Source organism: Tupaia chinensis, unplaced genomic scaffold, assembly GCF_000334495.1.
Source record: "Tupaia chinensis unplaced genomic scaffold, TupChi_1.0 Scaffold000168_1, whole genome shotgun sequence".
NCBI classification, from domain to species: Eukaryota; Metazoa; Chordata; class Mammalia; order Scandentia; family Tupaiidae; genus Tupaia; species Tupaia belangeri.
In genome coordinates, this window is record NW_006159643.1 from 292,316 (window position 1) to 315,427 (window position 23,112).

General features: G+C 40.0%; 1 protein-coding gene across 1 annotated transcript; it reads left to right on the forward strand.

Moving 5' to 3' along the window:
• CCT2 (chaperonin containing TCP1 subunit 2) lies at positions 1-22,926 on the forward strand. The gene is made up of 16 exons (XM_006146169.3): positions 1-119; positions 815-889; positions 980-1,045; positions 2,813-2,924; positions 3,226-3,302; positions 3,920-4,032; positions 5,873-6,075; positions 8,479-8,579; positions 8,915-9,042; positions 10,276-10,379; positions 15,484-15,603; positions 16,380-16,508; positions 16,933-17,036; positions 17,303-17,402; positions 19,183-19,324; positions 22,704-22,926. The coding sequence occupies exons 1-16, from the start codon at positions 117-119 to the stop codon at positions 22,732-22,734; spliced, it is 1,608 nt and encodes a 535-aa protein (XP_006146231.1). The 5' UTR covers positions 1-116; the 3' UTR covers positions 22,735-22,926.
• Positions 22,927-23,112: the final 186 nt, after the last annotated feature.

Below are 23,112 nucleotides of genomic sequence, written 5' to 3' on the forward strand. Positions count from 1 at the left end.
CCGGGGCTCCACCCCCTGCGGGAGAGCGTATCGCGTCACTTCCGGCTTCCTCTTCCTTGCGGGTCCCTGGGCGCGAGCTGCGAGGGATTAACGTGCGTGCCGAACTCCTCGGAACCATGGTGAGTCTGGCCCCATTCCCGAACTCTGCTGTGCCCTGCGATGCCCTGTCGCTCCGCCGGCTCTCAGTCCTTCTAGCGTCGCAGGTTCCTCGTGTCTGGTTGTCGGAACCTCCGCCGCACATGGCGCAGGCCGCGGCGTGTGACCTCCCGGCCATCCGGGTAGCCCTGCCTGCGGGCCGCGGAAGACGTGGACTGTAAGGTCAGCGTCTCCTTCTGCTGGGTTTCTGCACCGTTCTGAGACCCCGAGGTGCGACCCTCACCCAAAACGAAGAAATTTCTAGCGCCCCGCGGCCCCGCCTTCCCGATGGGTGGAGCCTGGCGCTGTGGGGCTGGAGCCGCCCAAGTGGAAGATGGAGGCCCGGGTGTTCCTAGGCCCCTCTGGCGTTCTTCGGCGCTGGGGGCTGCAACCCCTCTTTGCCTTGGCCTTAGCTGAAGATAACTTTAGTCTTGCCATATGTAACAGCCAGTCTCTCTGGCGTGTCATTTTTCTTGGCGCCCTTATAAGTCCAAAAAACCTTGTCCCCCTTTTATAAATTTCTCTTACTTAAATTTAAACGTTTGCGTCGATGATGGAAGCTTCATTTGTTTGAGAATATGTTGTGAATGAATTTTCTCTTAGTAAGACTAGCGATGAGCTAAGTGTGAAGTTAAGAATATTGGAATTTAGAAGGAATGCTTCTTGATTGTTTTTTTAGGCATCGCTTTCCCTTGCACCTGTTAACATCTTCAAGGCAGGAGCTGATGAAGAAAGAGCAGAGACTGCTCGTCTGGTAAGTCTTGTTCTCAAAAACAATTTAAATTGTACTTCTCACTTAACACCATAAAGTTGATTCTGATCATCTGTTTGATTTTTACTCTAGTCTTCTTTTATTGGTGCCATCGCCATTGGAGACTTGGTAAAGAGCACTTTGGGACCCAAAGGCATGGTAAGAGAAATAGGGAATTTAAAAATATATATATTTATCATCTTTTGTTAAAGAATAATTTAATTCCTTCCATGTGTTGTTATTTTTAAATTTGACCAGAGACAGAGAAAGGAAAAACAAAGCAAGCCGCAAGGTCTGGGACTTGAACCATGGTTGGCCATGTTGGAGTCTGTGCCATTATCCACCATGCCACCTGCCAGCCCATCATTATTTTTTTAAATTTGGGCAGAGAGACAGAAGGGAAGTGAGAAAACAAGCTGCCAGGTCTGGAACTTGAACCATGTGGCTGTGTGGGAGTCCAGCACTACTCTAACCACCACACCACCTGCCAGCCCAAGAAATAGTTTTTTTTTTTGGAGAGGTTTTTCTTATTGGGCGCGTTCGCTTGCCAGAAAGACAGAGAGAAAAAGCGAGAAATCACCCCCCCCCTCCCCGGGGGGGGGATGTCCCTGCCGCAGTCCCTTTTCCTCCATTATCCTCTTGGGATCTTAGGCACACATGCACATGCGCCCGGTGTGAGTTTAAGCCACCGGGTCCGGGACTCAAACCGCGGTTGACTACATGGGAGTCCAGCAACATAGCCATTACGCTAACTGCTGGTCCCAATAAATAGGTTTTAAAATAGATCTTAATATTGTTTTAGAGTCCTTAGTGCAAATATAGTTAATAAAACCTTCAAAAATGCATTTTAACCTTGGGACCAGCAGTTAACGTAGTGGCTACATCACTGGACTCCCATGTAGTCGACCACGGTTCAAGTCCCGGATCTGGTGACTTAAACTCAAGCCAGGCGCATGTGCACCCAAGATCCTGTGGAGAATGGAGGAGAAGAGATTGCAGCATGGCCATCCCCCCTGGGGGGTGATTTCTTGCTTTCTGTCTGTGTCTTTCTGGTGAGCGCTCGCGCCCTGTAGCAAAAACCTCTCAAAAAAAAAAAATGTATTTTAACCTTTAAAATGTAGCTTTAAATTTTAAAAGATGAATAGAGTCTTTTACTAAAACTCAGGCTCTAGTCCCTACTGTTGTCATTTCAGTGCACATCTTCCTGAGGTACATATTTTCATGTAATAGATTCTGCTTTGTTTTATACACATGTACTGTTCACATGTAGGATTTTTTTTTTCCTTTTTTTGTAGTGTACGCTTTTAAATTCCTTTAAGTGTAAGTAGAGACACTGCCTGTTTAACTGTTAGGTAGTATTCTGTAGCTCGATTAGTTCATATAATTGTGACAGTTGGTTTCTATTGTTTTTGCTATTATAGTCCATGTCCGCCATAAACTAGTTTGTGTCTTTTTTTTTTTTTTCTTATCTTTATTTTTTTTGGAGAGGTTTTCACTATAGGGCGCGTGCGCTCACCAGACAGACAGAGACATAGAGACAGAAAGCAAGCAATCACCCCTCAGGGGGGATGGCCACGCTGCAGTCCCTTCTCCATTCTCCTCTCAGGATCTTGGGCACGCACGCACACACGCGCACGTGCCCGATGTGAGTTTTAAGCCACCGGGTCTGGGACGCGACCTATGGTCGACTACGTGGGAGTCCAATGACATAGCCATTACGCTAACTGCTGGTTCCCCTGGTTTGTCTTTTTATTTCTACTGTTTCTAGGGTGGATACAGAGCTTGGTGTTGGGGTGTATGCATTTATATATTTCAAATCCATATACTGCCAAATAAATGACTATCCAGAGTGATTTTACACTGTTCATATATGTGAATACTGTGACTCTGCCTGCTCTAAGATGTGTTTCTATCTGTTGCCTTTAGGACAAAATTCTTCTAAGCAGTGGACGAGATGCTTCTCTCATGGTAACCAATGATGGTGCCACTATTCTAAAAAACATCGGTGTTGACAATCCAGCAGCTAAGGTTTTAGTTGGTGAGTGTTAAAATAATACTGTTTTGTTAACATTTTGAAGTAAGTTCTTTTTTAATAGGCTTTGTTGACTTAAGTGAATCACTTCTTAATTCATTATCCTCATTGTTAAAATACACACTTTAGGAGTAGAGTGTAATTACTGGTAGTCAAAGTATTGCATTTCAAATCTAAATCTCTGAAGAATTTATTAGGTAAGGAACCTAGAGTAACAACTAAGTGATCTACAGAGGAGTTACTTAAAAAGCAAACTTGCGTATAAATGAGTTATATTAATAGTGAGGTTTCTGTTTTTGTTTTGTAGATATGTCAAGGGTTCAAGATGATGAAGTTGGTGATGGCACTACCTCTGTCACTGTTTTAGCAGCAGAATTACTAAGGGTAAGATTAACTCTGACCTTGTTTATTTCTACCAGGGTATTTTTTTTTCTTTTTAAAATTTGCTGTAGGGCATGTGTTCTCTCCAGAGAGAGAAAAAGTGAGAAAACACCCTTTCCTTATATGAGGGGGATGTCCCTTGTCCCCTATGCTCCTCCCAGGATTTCAGGCACCCGTGCACATGTGCCCTGTTTTGTTTCTCAAGCTGCTGAGTCTGGGACTCGAATTACACAGCTGGCCATGTGGGATCTAGCCACTTAAACACCCTCTCATCTACCACACCACTGGTTGGCCCCTCTACTGTTTATACTTTTTTTTTTTTTTTGGTTTGCTATAACGTGTATGCTCACTGGAGTAGAGAGAGGGGAAGTAAGAGATCACCTCCCAGATTGGGATGGCTACACCACAGTCCCTTCTCTGTTCTTCTCTTAGGGCTTTGGGGATATATACATAGGTACCCAGAGTGTTGCTCAAGCCTCTGGGTGCAGGACTCTAGTGGCATACCCAGTCATGTGGGATCTAGCTTCCCAAACTTCCATGCTATTTGCTGGCCCCTCTATTGGGATTTTGAATTACTGTTGCTAAGTGTTTATTTTGTGTTTATACCTGTTTATTATTAGGAAGCAGAATCCTTAATTGCAAAAAAGATCCATCCGCAAACCATCATTGCAGGTTGGAGAGAAGCCACTAAGGCAGCAAGAGAGGCTCTTTTGAATTCTGCAGTAGACCATGGGTTGGTATACTAAAAGACTACTATTGTATTCTAAAAATTTGACATTCTTTGACCACATGCTTAATGTAAGAAACAGAGGGAAAAACAAAAATGTGGTCCTGCAGCCTTACCCCCCAGTAATTGATTCATTACCATCCACAGATAAGCCAGTAAAGTTCAAGGTTGGCATTTTTGTCATGTTGCATGTATAATGATGAAATTTAAAATATTATAATATGTAGAGCGTTTCTTGGTCGTCTTCATTTCATGTGAATGAAACAGTTTTGTTAGCTGCTTAAAAAAATTATTTGTTATTTTTCAGTTTTGACAGAAAGTGAGAAAGCAAGCGCTAGGTCTAGGACTCATACTGTGGTCGGCCACATGGGGGGTCCAGTACCTTAACCACTTGCCACCCACTGGCCCCTTTTTCTTTTTTAAAATGGGGCAGAAGGCAAGTGTGCTTAACCAGAGAGAAAGAAAGCGTCCTGTAGTGGTCATGCCACAGTCCCTTTCCTCCACATTTCCATCCTGTCAGCATTTGGGTTGTACAAGCAATGTCCAGAGTGTTTTTCTAGTTATAGGAGCCTGGGTTCAAACCACAGTTGGCCATGTGGGATAACCGTTTAACTTGACCACTGCACTACTGGGCTGTCTTTGTTAACCCGTTTTTCACTTAATTGAATAGCTAATAGATTTTTGAGTGTTGGTATTCTCTACCACAGTGTTTTTTTTTTTTTTAAGAGATTTTTGCTATGGGGCACGTGCACTTGCTGGAGAGACAGAAAGCAAGAAATCATCCCCTAGGGGAGATGGTCACTCCACAGTCCTTTATCTTCTCTTGGGATTTTGGGCACACGTGCACATGCACCGGTATGAGTTTTAAGCCTCCAGGTAGGGGGCAGTCAGGTCTGTGGGAGTCCAGCGATATAATCGTTACGCCACTTGCTTTTCCCCCACACAGTGGTGTTAATAATTGCACATTTCAGTGTATTTGTATAATTTCTCTAACTTATCTATAGTTGGAGATTTGTGTTTTTGATGATTATTATCTTTATAATGATGCTCTGACTCCCTAGAAATGTTTGTAGAAGTAAAGTTTCTTAGTTCAAATTATGTCCATGTTTTAAGACATTATGTATATTGCCAAATTTGTCTCCAAAAATGTTTAATTTATACTCTTTACTTGCTGTCTAATAATGCCTGCTCTTGACACTATTTGGCATTCTTTTGTTTGCTTTCTCTTTTTTGGGGAGGGAGTGCGGAAACTTGTGTTTCTTTTTTTTTTTTTTCCAAATTGCCAGAGGGCATGTGTGCTTCTATATAGAGAGGGAGAAAGCACCCCAAAGGAGCCTGGTCATGCCACAGTCCCTTCTCCTTTTGAATTTTTGGGCACATGTGCAGACATGCCTGGTATGTTTTTCGGGCAGCTAGGACCAGTATTTGAGCTGCATTTGGCCGTGTGGGATCTAGCTCCGTTAACCACCAGGCTATAGGACTGGCCCAGTTTCTCTTTCTTGGTTACTGGTGAGGTTTAAATTTTTTTTTAAAAAAATTTATATGTTATTAATATTTTAAAATTTGACCAGAGAGAGAAAGGGAAAGCGAGAAAGCAAACTTCTAGGCCCAGGACCCATACTGTTGTCAGCCATGTGGGATTTCAGCATCCCAACCACCGTGCCACTTGCAGCCCCTAGTTTTAATTCTTTTCACAAGACTTAAGACTTGACTGGTTCTGGCAGACATATTTATTGCTGTAGAAATATCTGGGTAAAATTCTGAAAAGTTAAGTGAGGTTCATATCTTTAGAGAAGCATTTTAGGAACACACATGAGTTTCTTTCTGTTTGGTTGGTTTTTATTAGTTCTGATGAAGTTAAGTTCCGTCAAGATTTGATGAACATCGCTGGAACTACATTATCCTCAAAACTACTCACTCATCATAAAGACCACTTTACTAAATTAGCCGTAGAAGCTGTGCTCAGATTGAAAGGCTCTGGTAATCTGGAGGCAATTCATGTCATCAAGAAGCTGGGAGGAAGTCTGGCAGATTCTTATTTAGATGAAGGTATGTATGCTGAATATGGAGAAGAGTCTTTGATCAGATGCTGATGGCCAAATACCGAGTGAATTCTCTTTTTAGCTGGTTTACACCACTGTCCTAAGCCAGAAAACTTGAATGAGACACAACCATTGCAACTGTTTTTGTCATTTACTCCATTGGCTATGTTAATAGTGTGTTTCATCTTCCACGCCATTCTGGCATTTCTTTGATAATTGGATTTTAAGTTTACCATGAAATTATTTACAATAAGGTCTCTAACAAAGAGAAATTGTAGTTTGATTTTACTAGAAGTCATTCATTCTCATGTGGCACTTTTCCCAGGTTTACGTATATCTTTAGGAAGTGTCTGGGTAAGTCAGATCATATAGTTAGTAAGTTGTCGGAGGGTAATTTTTGAAGACTAATGAATGAGTCTTATCTATTTCCTGAGTAATTATTTTGTTAAAATATAACTTTTCATCTAAACATCATATTAGCTTCACAAAATGGCATATAGAAAGAAAGCGTGGATACTCTGTAACAGAAGAGGGAAAACATTTAAGATTTTGCTTTTCCACCTTTCCTAGTGATTTAGAGCCCTGATTTTGTTGCATGTCATATGAGGGGGATCTTTGAAAATTTATGGAAATTGCCAGTTGTGAAGAAACTGAATTTCAAAATATTTTGCACCAAAATGAACTCGTATTGTCAATACGATTTTCCATGAATATTAGTTTTTAAGTTTTTTGTTGTTGTTGTTTTGTTTTGCCATATGACATGTGTGCTAGTTGAAGAGGGAGAGAGATAGTAAGAGGGAAGCTGAGAAATCTTCCTGTGGGGGGATGGCACACTGCAGTTCCTTCTCCATTCTCCTGGGATTTTGGGCACGCATATACAAGCCCAGGTCCAGCACTCTAATTGGTTGCCATGTGGGAGTCCAGCACCTTAGTGACCACACTACCTGCTGGCTCCTTTCCATGAACAATTTGAAGTTCCCTTGTATGCTTGCATTTGATTTAAGAGCATAACATAATTCTGAAAATTTTCTTGGTAAAATTTATTTGCAAGGGCTGCGTTCCTTTTCTAATATCTAGTGTTATCTACTGTTAGGGAAGCATTGAAATAAGGAAAGTACCACTGTTTTGGAATGTCTGCTTTGTGCCAGGCATTGCAATAGAAATTTAGTCATTGAGTCCTCATGATAATGACCCAGTCAGGAGGATTCCGCTCAGCTAAATAGAGCAGAAAACCCAAGATGATAATGTCTTAATAAAATGAAAGTTTATTATGTGTTTAAAGAAGCCTAGAGTCAGGCAGTACTGGGTGTATGATTTTTTCGAATCAGTGGTTATGTACCTATTTGACAGATGAACATATACTGTCGAATAATTTGTGGAAAGTTACTTAACCTGTAAACAGCAGAGTTAATATTGTACCAGGTTGGTTTGAATTCCATTGTTCTTGGTTTTTCCATTTTACCACTGGCTGCAATTCTGCAAAGTTTGATAATTTCTAGTTATATCTTGTGTATCTTGTGTCTTCATAGCTTGTTTCTCTTGTGATGTTTCTGTTTGTTTTTTGTGTTTTGTTATTAGTTTTGCCAGAGGGCACAGGGTGGGAGGTGGGGCGGGGGTATGATAAATCATCTCCCATGGGGATAGCCACATAGCAGTCTCTTCTTCATTCTCCTGTTGGAGTCTTGAACATATATGCACACGCGCAGGTTGTGATTTCCAGGCCACTAGGTGCAGGACTCGAACCGTGCAGTTGGCCATGTGGTATCCAGTGTCTTAACTCCCACTTCACCTCCTGGCCCATGGTGTTGGTTTTAAGCTAATCAGTCTCTGTGTGTTATATACATCTGTTCCTCCATATCCATGGGGAGTTGGTTTCAAGACCCTCTGCAGATACCAAACTTCATGGATGTCCAAGTCTCCTACATAAAATGATACAGTATTTGCTTATAACCCTAAGTACATTGGGTTCTGTACTTGAAGTCATCGCTAGATTACTTATATCTAATACTGTGTACTTGCTATCTAAATAGTTGTTGCACTGTATTGTTGGGATGAAAAGAAGTGTGCATCTTTAGTACAGACATGACCGTCGTAGGTGTGACTACAGCAAGGTAACGTTTTCAATCTATGGTTGGTTGGATCCAACCTGTGTATAGAGAGCCAGCTGAATATATGAAACAAGTTTGCAAATACTATGCATGTCTTTTCTGTTTCATATTATTTTTAAATAATCTGCTTAATTGATAATTATGTTCACTGCTCTAATGGAATGCCAAAGATCCTAGGAGTTTGGTAAACAAGACATAAATGTGTTCTTTCAAGTAGTAGTTTGATAAAGCAGACAGCTTTATGAGATTTACTAATGCAGCTCTGAAATATTTAACACAGTACTGTTTTATGTTTATTGTAGGATTTCTGTTGGATAAAAAAATTGGAGTAAATCAACCAAAGAGAATTGAAAATGCTAAAATTCTTATTGCAAATACTGGAATGGATACAGACAAAATAAAGGTATGGAAAAAAAATGAAGGTATGGAACTACGTTTCTTGGAATTCTGATCACTAGCTGTTGTAAACTTGGTAGGAATTAGTTGCTCTAAAAAGCTTAGAATATATATAAATGCACATGCACGGGGGTCTTCAGTTAAAGGAAAGTGCACATTAGGAAAAAAGACTGCATGTATTTCAACTTAATTTTGCACCAGAAAACTCTTAATTTGAGTCTTCCATGAACTTTTTAAAGTCTTGCATACTTACACTCTGATATGTGTTGATGAAAATGTTGGAATATGCTGTGTCACTCAGGGTAATAAAATTGACACTATTTATGCTTTTCTTTGTTTTAGATATTTGGCTCCCGGGTAAGAGTTGATTCTACAGCAAAGGTTGCAGAAATAGAACATGCAGAAAAAGAAAAAATGAAGGAAAAAGTTGAACGTATTCTTAAGCATGGAATAAATTGCTTTATTAACAGGTCTGTGTTTGCTGGTGGTAACAATATTCATAATAATCTAAAAGATTGTTTTTCTCCTGTGGAAACTTACAGAAATACGTCATATTCAGTTAGAGATTTATTATTTAGGAACTGTTATATTTTGGATTTTTGAAAAAGTTGTTTTTTTCTGTATTTGTAGACAAAAGTGCATTATGACTTTTTCTACGAACCAGTAATTTTCTTTTTATTTATTTAGTTTTATTTATTTTGTAAAAGGTTTATTTATTTAATTTTGTTATTATTCTTTAAGTTGGCCAGAGAGAAAAAGGTAAAGTGAAAGCAGGTCTCTAGGTCCAGGATTTAAACCATGGTCGACCATGTGGGAGTCCAGCACTTTAACCATCTGCTGGCCCCTTTTGTTTTTAATTAACTTTATTTATTGATTGATTTTAATTTGACCAGAAAGAGAGAAAGAGAAAGCAACCCACTAGGTCCGGGACTCGAACCACGGTCAGCCATGTGGGAGTCCAATGCTCTTAACCATGCCACCTGCCGGCCCCAAAATGACAGTGTTTTCAGATATATTCAGTGAGTTGTAATTTATACACACATACTCCTTTCGGTTATTGGCAAATTGCGTTGTTATATAAAAAGTTGTTATAAATTGGGCTGGCAAGTGGCGTGGTGGTTAAGGGGACTGTACTTTCATGTGGCTGGCCAGTTTTTTGAGTCCAGGACCTGGTGGCTTGGTTTCTCGCTCTGTTCCTCTCTGGTCATATTAGAAAATAAGTAAATAAATAAAGTCAAATAATTTTTTAAAAAGAATTATTTATTAAATTTTATTTAATCATTCATTCATGTAAACTGGCCAGAGGAGAAAAAGCCACCAGATCTAGGACTCGAACCATGGTCGGCCATGTGGGAATCCAATGATGTACTGTTATACCTTCTGCTGGTCCCACATTACTGTTAAATTGCTTTCCAGATTTATGAGACTAGAATTCAAATGGCTATATATATATATACATATATATATATACACCCATATATATTTATTGGGAAGTTTTATATATATATGTGTATGTATATATATAAAAGATCTGTTCTCAGTACTAGTATGGACAAATGCTAGTTTATAATTCTGTAGATAAGAAATAGTGTCTTCTAATTTGCATCTTTTGTGAGGTGAAAATGATTACTTTTTTAGTCCAGTGTATATCTGGTGAGGTAACAGATTTGAGCATTTTTTTTTTGTTTGTATTTTATTTACAGACAGTTAATTTATAATTACCCTGAACAGCTCTTTGGAGCTGCTGGCGTTATGGCTATTGAGCATGCAGATTTTGCAGGTGTGGAACGTCTAGCTCTTGTCACAGGTACGGGGGAAAACGTAATAGTTGCTCTTTGGTTTGTGGGATGTTGTTATATGCAAGTAATTGTTGAGAATACAAAGATGTTTTCAGGTAGGTTAGAATCTAAACATTCTGAAATCTGATTTACACATTTGGATACCTTTAATTTGTGTACATTACTACTTTTTTTAAGGTTTTTGCCATGGGGTGCATGTGCTTGCCTGAGAGAAAGAAACAGTGAGATGGGAAGAGATTACACCTTAGGGGGATGGCCATGCTACAATCCTTTCTCCTCCATCCTCTTCCTGGGATTTTGGGCATACATGCACATGCGCCCAGAGTGATAGTCAAGCTGTGGGGTCCAGGACTGTAACTGTAGCCAGCCATGTGGGAGTCATAACCACTACACTAACTGCTGGCCTCTATCATTACTATTTTTTAATTAATGTATTTATTGGTTTTAAATATTACGTGTATTCACTGTAGATCTTTACAGCATTCAAAATGGTTTTTCCCAGCATGAATATAGTGCATATTAGTCAGTTCAAAGATACTGCCATATTTATTATTGTCATCAGGTAACTTTGAATTTTTTTTTTTTTTGGAGAGGTTTTTCTTTGTGTTATAGGGCGCGCACGCTCGCCAGACAGACAGAGACAGACAGAGAGACAAAAAGCGAGAAATCACCCCCCAGGGGGGATGGCCACGGCGCAATCCCTTCTCCTCTCAGAATCTTGGGTCTGCACGCACACGCGCCCTGCGTGAGTTTTAAGCCACCGGGTCTGGGACGCAAACCATGGTCGGCTACGTGGGAGTCCAGCGACATAGCCATTACGCTCACTGCTGGTCCCTGAATTTTTGTGTCTGTCAAATAGTTCTCTTTTTTTCCCCCGATCCCCTCCCTTTCACTTCCAGTTATATAATTTTTAATTTACCAGGTTATACATCAGGCTTGCCATTGATTTTATTACTGTTCTAAAAACTACTTTCTGAACATAGTCTAAACAAACTAGAAACCCCCCCGTTTTTAAAAGAGATTTGTGCTATAAGGTGCTTGCGTTTGCCAGAGACAGAGACAGAGACAGAAAGCAAGAAACCATCCCCATGGGGGATGGCCACACCATAACCCCTTCTTTATTCTCCTCTTGGGATCTTGGGCGTGCACACGCACCCAACATGATTTTTTTTTTAAGCCACTGCGTCCAGGACTCCAACCTCGGTAGACTATGTGGGAGTCCAGTGACATAACTATTACTCTATCTGCCGGCCCCACAAGCCAGAGCTTTAAAAAAGGAGTCTTGGGGCCAGCAGGTGGGCATAGAGATTAGGGTGCTTGATTCCACATGGCCAGCTGCATGGTTTGAGTCCCAGACGACCTAGTGGCTTGAAAATCATACTGGGAGCTGCATGCCAAAAATTCTGAGAGAAGACTAGAGGAAAAGGGACTGCACTTTTTAAGTGATTTTTGCTATAGGGCATGTGCGTTGGCCTAAGATAGACATACAGAAAGTAAGAAATCACCCCTCACCCCTCCCCAGTGGTGATGGCCACACTGTAATCCCTTCTCCAGTCCCCTTGGAATTTTGGGCATGTGCTCACGAGTGTCCAATGTGAGTTTAAGCCACCAGGTCCAGGAATCAAGCTGCGGTCCACTATGTGGAAGTCCAGCAATGTAACCATTACGCCATCTGCTGGTCCTGAGGGGTGATTTCTCTTTCCCACTTCCTAAGAGTTTTAAATCTCACCTAGTTTATTAAATGCTTTATACCTTGTGTGGTAGGTTATAACTTCACAGAACACTTAACTACATGTAAGAGAAGGGGTCAGGTACTGAACTTGTACTTTAACATCATTTTTATTAATTTTTAGAAAAATTACAAATAATAATTGTTGAAGTGAGTGAAATAGTCTAATAATGTGTAATGAAACTTAGTATACTCCATCTCAGTAGAGGGATGAATATATTCCATTTGTGTCAAGTAGAAATTGTGCTTATAAGTCAGCTGTTAGAGTGCAACTCGTTTGCATTTTGTTGTGGAAATAAGATTTAGAGCAACTTTTAAAAAAAAAATAAGAGAATTATTATACTTGATTTATTTAAATTTGACCACAGAGAGAGAAAGCAAGAGGGACAGAGAGAAAGTAGTAGCATGCCACCAGGCCCAGGATTCAAGCCGTGGTTGGCCATGTGGGAGTCTAGCACCCTTAACCACCACGCCACCTGCCAGCCCCTAGAGCAACCTTTAAGTAACCTTTGAAAAACTAAGTTTAACAGAATTAAGTAGACGTGGTTTCGAAATGTAAGATCTCTAGGACTTTTGAAGTGCGTTTGGAATGGCCATGAATATTAGATGAAATTTAAGTGTACTAACATTTAGACGTAGATTCAGTCTTATCCCGGAATGATTTCTTAGGCTATTTTTAATCATTTGAGAAGCATAGTCTTCAGACTCTGGCAGACATTTTTCTTTGATTAAATATAGAATCATTAAATACAGAATTACCTGCTCTGAAGTTCTTTAAAAGCCACTGCATACATGATACTAAAGGTGACATGTAAAACTTAAAGGTATCCATGTTTATATAATTCATCCTTCAATGCAAGACAGTGAGGACATAAATAATTGGTGTCCTGAGGACTTGATACAAAATGGCCACATACTGGCCAGCAGATGGGAGTGGAGGTCAAGGCAGCTGGATCCCATAGCCAACTTTGCTGTTTGAATCCTGAACCTGGCAGCTTGAAAAAACTGTGGGCATCTGTACCCAAATCTCCAGAGGAGAATGAAGCGTGGAGGAAGAGGGGATTGCAGCATGGCCATGTTCGCTGCAGGCGGGGTGGTGGTCTCTCACTTGCCGTTTTCTGTCTCTCTTCAGTGAGTGCTTGTGTTTCATTAAGTACACTAGCTTTATGACTGTAATGCTGATTTCTAGTGGGTCCCATCTTTAGGAGCTTAGTTGTCATCAAGGTGTGTGAAATAGGTTCTTACAAATGCCAAGAAATGTCTAACAAGCAAATTTAGAAGGATTAATGAAAATTCTCATGTGCCGAGGTAGTCATACATTTTTGCATAACAGATCTATTGGCTAGTCAGCAGACTTACTGATAAGGAATAGGAGAGGGGTTGATGAATATTACATGGATTCTATATTAGAAAGGAATCAGAAGAAAAAAAGATTGTAAAATGGAAACTTAACTTTTGCTTAACTGAGAAACAGAAGAGAAGGGAAGAGACCACTTTCCTTCATAGCATGATAGATGGAGTAAAATAGGAATAGAGTCAAGACATAAGGACTAAAATTTTTAACATCAGATTGTTCAGGAAAATGCTCAGTGTACATTTCTTCGTTTTGGGGGATGCCTTCTAACATTTCACTTTAGATCATTAGGTAACAAGTATTTATCATCTTAAGTAGTTCCTAAAGCATATAGTTTGGTGAAGTATTTCCTGTTTTGTACTGCAAAATTGTATCCTAAGAGTTTAGTCTTAACTGGATTCAGGTAAGAATTTAAAGTCAGAATTAAAGGTAAATGCTTTTGAAGTCTCCATTTAATCTTTGGAAGGTGTGATTATATAGTGTGAGCATATAGGTCTGGTGGTAGACTGCTGGGATTTGAGTCCCAGCTTTATCATATAACTTTTGATAAGCTTTACCATATTTGTGCTATCTATAATTTTTTTTTTTTAGAATTTCTTTCTTTAACTTTATTTTTTTAAAAAAATGGTTTTATTTAAGTTCATTTATTTACTTTTTGACCAGAGAGGCACAGAGCGAGAGAGAGAAGGAAAGTGAAAAAGCAGATGCCAGGTCTGGGACTTAAACTGCAGTTGGCCATGTGGGAGTCCAGCACCCTTAACAACCATTCCTGGGAACCAGCAGTTAGCGTAATGGCTATGTCGCTGGATTCTGTGGTCGACCGCGGTTCGCGTCCCGGACACGGTGGCTTAAAACTCACGCCGGGCGCGTGTGCGTGCGTGCCCAAGATCCCGAGAGGAGAATGGAGGAGAAGGGATTGCGGCGTGACCATCCCCTCTGGGGGGTGATTTCTCGCTTTCTGTCTCTCTGTCTCTCTCTGTCTGTCTGGCGAGCGCATGCGCCCTATAGCGAAAACCTCTCAAAAAAAACAAACAAACAAACAAAACAACCATTCCTCCTGTTGGCCCCCTGTTTATTTATTTAAATTTGACCATAGAGGGACGGGAGTTGAGGGAAGTGAGAAAGGAAGCTGCCAGGTCCAGTACCTGAACCATGGTCAGCCATGTGGTAGTCCAGTGTCCTCAACCACCATGCTGCCAACCACCATGCCACTTGCTGGCTCTCTATTACTGTTGATAAGTAATTAAATCTCTCTCTCCTGTGCATGGGGCGGCAGTCCGGGGCAGGGACTGTTTTCTTCTAGATTGTAGCTATATGTCATAATCCCACTGCCTCAGCCTTGTAGGTAGCTGAGACCACAGGCTAGCATGCCGTTGTGCCTGGCTTTTTTAGGGTGGTCCTCCAAGACTCAAGGCTGGCCCTCCCTTGCGACCTTAGCCTCCTGAGCAGCAGTGTCTCTGGTGGGACACCCTTGCCTCATTTTTGTGGTGTGTAGAATGGGATAATCATGGAACCTATCTCATGAGGTAGTTGTGAAGACTAAGAAAATAGTCATCTCATAGTAAGTGTTTAAAAGAGGGCCTGGCATGTAAGACTTCTGACAAGTAATGGAAAAAGGGAGCTAAAGTGTAAGTTTATTTTGGTGTAAAATTTTTAAAAAATTATTTAATTAATTTAATTTGATGAGAGAGAGAGAAAGTGAGAAGACAAGCAAGCTACCCGGTCTGGGACTCGAACCATGGTTGGCCATGTTGTCCAATGCCTTAACCACTATGCCACCTGCTGGTCCCAACTTTATTATTTTTAAAAATTATTTGTTTAATTTTATTTATTCACTCATTTAATTTGGTGCAAAAATTCTTGAAGTCTTTACACAGTTTTTTATAATGCACATTTTTCTGTGAGCTTTTTGAAGACTTCTCATAGAGTAATCAATCATTTTGAAAAATACCATGCTGTTAATGCTTGTTAGAAAACAGTAACTTAAAAATCTGTGCTGTACTTAATTAATACATATTTATGTTCACAGGTGGTGAGATTGCCTCCACCTTTGACCACCCAGAGCTGGTGAAACTTGGAAGTTGCAAGCTTATTGAGGAAGTCATGATTGGAGAAGACAAACTCATTCACTTTTCTGGGGTTGCCCTTGGTAAGCAATTAAGTAAATCCTGGTGTAAGGTGCCTAAATCCTTGCTAGGCACTGTTGAATTGAAACAAAACAGATAGTTCCTGTAGTTAATTTGTTACTTCAGAAGTCTTTTTTATTTTTTTAAGAATTATTTAAAAATTTTTCTTTAATCATTTATTTTAATTTGATCAGAGAGGGAGAAAGTGAGAAAGCAAGCCACCAGTATGGGACTCGGAACTGTGGTCGGCCATCTGGGAGTGTCCAGCACCTTAACCACCGTGCCACCTGCTGGTCTTCAGTATTTCAGAAGTCCTAGCTTTTTTTTTTTTTTTTTTTGATATTTCTTTTAGAAGAATTTTTTTTTTATTTAACTTTATTTATTTATTTTTTAAGTTTGACCAGAGAGAGAGTGAGCGTGAGAAAGCAAGCCGCCAGGTACAGGACTTGAACTGCAGTCGACTATGTGGGACTCATGTACCCTTAACCACCAACCACACCACCTACTGGCCCCAGAAGCCTTAACTTTTAGGAAACATGATAAATGTTTTGTTTGATTTTCTTTCGAGGTCAGTCTTGCATCTGCCATGCCTTTGTGAGTAGTGCATATTCAGTGTAGGTATTTCTTGATGACATCAGAACCATTATGAACGTAAGATTGTTAGGACAGTGAATGTGTAACAGTGGAAGACACTTCAGCTGTCAAAGCCCCATGATATAACCAATACCTCTGTAAATAATAAAGGCAGACTGTTATGTTTTATGATTAGGTGATTCCTGTGACATATGTTTTAACTTAGGTGAGGCTTGTACCATTGTTTTGCGTGGTGCCACTCAGCAAATCTTAGATGAAGCAGAACGATCTTTGCATGATGCTCTTTGTGTTCTTGCCCAAACTGTGAAGGATTCCAGAACGGTCTATGGAGGAGGTAAGCATTAGAAAAATATTGAAAGCATTTTATGCCTTTAAGTAATTATAGTGGGCCTTTTTAGAAATTTTATGTTGCTGAGTAGTTTAGGGGGCTGCGTTCCACATGGATACTATGCAGTTTGCATGACCCCGCTGACTTGAGAAACATGCTAGGTGTGTGTGTGTGTGCATGTATGCCCAAGATACCAAAAGGAGGGAGAAATCGAGAAGGGATTGCAGCGTAACCATGCCCCTGAGAGGGTGGGTACTTTCTTGCTTTGGAGAGCGTGTGTGGCCTTCTGTAAAATTTTAAAAAATAAAATTGTTTTTGCCTTTCTATTTCATTTTAAGATGCTTAATGTATCTTAAGGGAAGTCAGTAATGCAGTGTTTTGAAGACAGCTAAGCATAACCTTTTTTTTTCCCTTCATTTTTAATCTATAGGCTGTTCTGAGATGCTGATGGCTCATGCTGTGACACAGCTTGCCAGCAGGACACCTGACAAAGAAGCCGTTGCAATGGAATCTTATGCTAAAGCACTGAGAATGGTAAGTTAATAAAAATACAAGATCTGAACTTAAATTTGTGGGTATTGATGATTAATCATTCAAGTCTTTTTCTTATCCTAAACAGAAAATGTCTACTTTTTTGGCTTTAAATGAACTGGAGCTTATCCTCATTATGAGCAATAACTCAAAAGAAGCACAGTTTACTTTTTTTCCAAATACATAATTTTACAGGCCATCCTCCTGGTTAGGAGCACATCAGTGGTTCTTAAGAGTAGATAGTCATTACTTGTCTTCTTCATTCATAGTTACCGACCATCATAGCGGACAATGCAGGCTATGACAGTGCAGATTTGGTGGCCCAGCTCCGAGCTGCTCACAGTGAAGGCAATACAACCGCTGGCCTGGGTAAGAAGTCAAGCTGAGCTTTGTAGTAGTTGTTAAAAATAGTCCTTACTAAGCTTTTTCTTTTGGAAGGTAAGAGTTTTTATAACAACTGTATAAAAGATCCTTATGTGGGGCCAGCAGGTGGCATAGTGGTTAAAGCCCTGGATTCCCACATAGTTGTGGTTTGAGTGCCAAACCTGGCAACTCTCTCTTTCTCTCTCTCTCTGTTTCTCTCATGAGCACACATGCCCTATAGCAAATTTAATAATAAAACAATAAAATACATCAATATATCTTTTTTTGAGAGAGAGAGAGAGATTTTTGCTGTAGGGTGTGCGTGCACACCAGAGAAACAGTGAGAAATTCCCCTCCGGGGTTATGGTCACATTGCAGTCCCTTCTCCATTCTTTTGGGGTTTGGGGCACACACAAACGTGCACCCTGCACGAGTTTGAAGCTGCTGAGTCCAGGACTTGAACGATGATTGACTGTGTGAGAGTTCAGTGATGTAACCATTGTGCTCTCTGCTGGTCCCTAAATACATCCTTTTCTAAAAACGAGATTCTTGTGGTTTTTTGCCTTTGTTAACTGTTACATATGCCAGGAAAATGTGTTTAGCTTCATAACTTCATGTTCTCAGTACTGCTAAAACTTGGTTATTCCACAGGAGTTATAAAACTAGGAAGTGTGATATGTAATAACTATAGGGTGTAATATATAAGCAGTACTTGTGTTCTGAAATCAGTGTAAACTCTACCTAATTTCTTATAATACTATCAGTGTTAACTCCTAATCTCACAGAAGGTTATTTTGGGGCATTCATAGGTGAATATCGCTAATCAGATTAAGAGTTCAGGGGCCAGCAGTTGGTGCCATTAAAGTGGCTGGATTCCACATGGCTGACTGTGCACTTCGAGCACTTAAAAATCAGCTGGGCACATGTGTGCACACCCAAAATCTCAAAAGGGAGGGAGATGGAGAAGGGATTGTGGCATGACTGTTCCCTGTGTGGGGGTAGGTACTTCCTCACTTTTTCTTGTCTTCCTCTGGCAAGCACACATGCCCTCTAACAAGTTTTTAAGGAAAGAGACCGGCTTGGTTTATATTGAAAGTTTTTTTGACAAGCTGTATGGGACTTCATAGTAATGATCTTAGGTAATCTTGTCACTAGACAAAATAGAGCCAATTAATAATAATCTATCATAAAATGAAGTAGGAGTCTCATCAAAAGAAAATGTAGGTAGATGAGTTCTAAATTTTCTTTTAAATTTATATAAATATATACATATACAGATAGAGATGGATAGAAAATTAATGTATATGTTCTGGTGTTCTGTATTTTCTGTTGTTTGACATTGTTGCCCTTGATTAGTACAGGTAATAGTTGTCCTTTTAATTTTTTTTTAAGAATTATTTAATTTTACTCAATCATCATCATTTTATTTATACGTGTGTATGTGTATGTATATACACACACACACACACACACACACACACAGATACATACATACATACATATTGACTAGAGAGATGGGGGGAAGTGAGGAAGCAAGACTTCAGGTTTTGGACTTGGACTTGAACCACGGTCAGCAATGGAGTCCATGCCCCAGCCACCACATCACCTGCTGGCCCTTCCTTGTAAATTTTTAAAAGGCTGTCCTTGAGTGCCTTATAGTTTATTTAGTGAATACTTTTGTGACTTAAACTGTCTAAACCATGTAGGTTGATGTTAACAGTCATTTTGGAGATGGTTGATACTGTAGTTAGAATTAGTTTCTTTAATGAATGCTTTTTCTTTTCAGACATGAAGGAAGGTACCATTGGAGACATGGCAATGCTGGGGATAACAGAAAGTTTCCAGGTGAAGCGGCAGGTTCTTTTGAGTGCAGCTGAAGCAGCAGAGGTGATTCTGCGTGTGGACAATATCATCAAAGCAGCACCAAGGTACCATGGCACTTTTACTTAACACCAGGAAAAAATAACACCAGAAAAAAACCAGGGAGCTATATCTGAAGTGGAGAGACATTTTTGCCTTAGATAAAACACATGGAATACATTTAAAATAAGTAATCAAAATGCCTAGATTTAAGCCAGATAATCTTACGGAGGGGACTAGTAGGTGATGGTTTTTCAGTAGACTCCTCGTAGTTGACTGCAATTTGAGTTGTGGACCTCTGCTTTAAACTCAACACCGGGCATGTGTGCGTGCATGCTTGCCCAACATTCCAGAAGGAGAATGGAGGAGAAAGGATTACATATGGTGTGGCCACCCCTCTTGGGGGGGTGGGGGGTGATTTCTCGCTCGCTCTCTCTGTCTCAGGCCAGCATACATGTCCTATAGCAAAAATCTCTCTCAGGAGAAAAAAAAAGCTTAGAAGAAAGAGGAATAGGCAGTATGGGGTAGCTCTTTGAATTGAAAGGGCACATAAAGAGCCAGGCTTGGAAAGTCAGGAAATGAGGAACTTGGGGTTTGGGCCCTTCATAGTGAGAACTGATGTCTTTTAAGTTTTTTCAAAATCTCACAGAAAAATGGTTAAGTGGCCAGAAAATCTTAACTTTTGAGGAGCGAGTTAATAAGTTTTGATTGTTATAAATAGTGACCAAAACTGTTTATTTTACTTGTTCATGGTGATTTAGGGAGATGGGAAAGGATGGTGGCTTGGACCAGGAGAATGGTGAAGGTGGATTGATGGATGTATTGGGTCATCAAAAGACTCATGAAACTTTTTTTTTTTTTTAATCACCCCCAGGGGGGATGGCCTTGCCACAATCCCTTCTCCATTCTCCTCTCGGGATCTTGGGCACGCACGCACACGCACCCGGTGGTCCAGACCTGAACCGTGGTCGACCATGTGGGAGTCCAGTGACATAGCCATTATGCTAACTGCTGGACCCATGAAACATTTTTACATAGAAAAACATCAAGACTTTTCTGATGACCCAGTATTTCCAAGGTAGAGACAGTAGGACTAGATTACAGGTTGGGTATAGAATGTGAGAGTAAAGAGAATTAAGGATAATTCATTTTTTTTGTCTGGAGAAATAAGATAGGGAAGGATATAGGAGAAAGAGATTGGAGAAGTTTGGGTAGTTGAGATGTTTCTTGGTAAGACAGGCAGGATAGTTGCGTAGTTTGGGAGTGAGCACTGGGGAATTCATGTAAGTCTGGAAAGATTCAGAGCAATCAGCAAAAGACAGTAAGGAGGAATGGAGAGTGCAAAAAATTGCTAAAACTGAGTGATAAGATACACAAGAATTCATTATCTTACCTGCTTTTATATGCAGTGGAAATTTTCCATCATGTAGCAATTTAAGTGGGTGAAGGGATGCCACTGAGAAAGAAGAAAAGGGAATATGTATCTCAGAAGCCAAATATAGAAGATATTTTGAGAGAAGTGAGCACCTGTTAAAAGGATGAGAATAGATCACTTAACAGGACTAAATTTGGCCTTAAAAATCAGATTTAGCAACATATAAAAGCCATTGGTAATTTTGATAGGCAATTTTAGTGGAATGGAAGAGGTAGAAGTCTCATTGACATGGGTTCAGTAGACTCGGAAAGTGTTCACAGACTCTTTTCTGAGGAGTGTGTTGTGAGTGGGAGCAAAGAAGTGGGATAGGGGCTACAGTAGGTGTGGCTCTTTGAAACTTTGTCCTGTTCAAGTGGTAGAGATTTTGTAGAGAAGGAATTAACTGATAGAGAATAAAAGCAGTTCACTGAATCGCCAAGAGGAAGAGAAGGAGATCTAGGGGACCAGAGGAGAGTCGGTTCTGACCATTAAATAGCTGGGAGCTCAAACAGTCCAGCCATAGGAGTAGGAGGGAAGGAAGGACATTATTGGAAAATGAACAAAGTTACACAGAATTTTTTTTTTAGCTTTAGCACAAAAAAATAAAATAAAAACATAGATGGTATTGGGAGGAGAGAATAATGACTATGCCATGATTTGAAAGTAACATGAAGTTGCAGTTTCGTATTTGGTCCAGTAACCCTGTTTAAAGGTTTAAGTGTTTATTAAATATATTACACATTGAGTAATTTGCAGTACAGAAACGTGAATAATTTTGTTTAACTCAGCCTTTCCAAATTATTGGACTATTCACTATTTTCTTATATTTTTATTAACCTCCAGTTTCTCAGATTCGTTTTTCAGATCAGTGTCTTATGATGGGGTCTCTTGGCAATGGTTAGCATCCTAGTTCCCCCAAAACCACTACTGAGTTGGAAGGTTTGCTTCTTTATATTATCCTAGTATTATGTAATACTGTGCTCTTTCGAGTTCAGTTCTCAGGCTTTTTTAGATGCTTATCTTAGTGTTGTGGCTTGCCTCTAGAAACCAGTGTTTCTCGAGCCCTGCCTTCTTGAACCAAGTATTAAAAAGATTTCACTAGTACCCTTACTATCTTCTCTTCCTTTACATGCTTTTTAGGGAAGTGAGAAAGTAAGCCACTAGGTCCGGGACTCAGACTGCAGATGGCCATGTGGGAGTCCAGCACCTTAACCGCCATGCCACCTGACAGCCCGAAAATTCTTAACATGTTTCTACACTGTATGGTCACCAGAAAATTAAAAGATAGGAGAGAGAATACCAATATACTTCAGTGAATTAACCCACCAAATCACCAGCTTGTTTTTGTTTTTTTGGGGGGAGAGGTTTTTGCTATAGGGCGCGTGTGCTCACCAGACAGAGACAGACAGAAAGCGAGAAATCACCCCCCAGGGGGGATGGCCACGCCACAATCCCTTCTCCTCCATTCTCCTCTCGGGATCTTGAGCGAGCACGCACGCACCCGCGCCCGGCGTGTTTTAAGCCACTGGGTCCGGGACACGAACCACGGTCGACTACATGGGAGTCCAGCGACAGAGCCATTACACTAACTGCTGGTCCCACCAGCTTTTCTATAGTTTGTTTAGAGTAGTGATCCAGACATTTTATTTAGAAGCCCTGGAGCCCTAAAATTTGATGAGTTCTATTAGAAATAATTGTTTGAGTAATTTAGTGCAGTTCTGTAAAATATATTTGTCAAAAATATGAGTTAGTCTTTTTCTGGAGGCTACATCTTTGTTAAGTAGGTTGAGTTGGATGAGAGGTTGAGAACTGCTAACTACCTATAGGTTCCTCACATTTCACAGATTGTTCTCTTCCTAGTAACATAGTAATAGAGAAATGTTAGTCATGAGGTAGAAACATTCATCTTAAAGACAGTTTGGGTTATAAAGCTTTAATAAAATTAGGATGCTGGTTGTACTCTTATGTAGTATAAAGTCATGTTTTTTGTTTTTCACTATTGACTTAAAAAAAAATCTTTGTACTCCTCACAGGAAACGTGTCCCTGATCACCACCCCTGTTAAGCATTCCCATATGCTGTCGATCTCTGGACCAGTTCATAGCAAAGTTGTGTTTGAAAGACTGACTTCTTCAAGGCGATTATGGAATCAAAAGTTTAAATGTGCCCATTAATATCCTTAAGTTTGGACATTTAGCTGACCTTCCATTTAACATGGGTCTAATTTATTTGCTGTTTTATTTTCCATACAGTTCAGTTGATTTAAAAGTTTATTGCTCATACATTAAAACTTTTGAACAGTTATTTAGTTCTTGTGTCTTTCTGATTTGTGTGTATCCTGTTTTGAACTCTTGTTTAATGGTGATGAATGGTTGTATTTTGAATATAGAGTTATTTTAGTTTATTGAGTGACCTTATACATTTATGAAATAATTAAAATTAT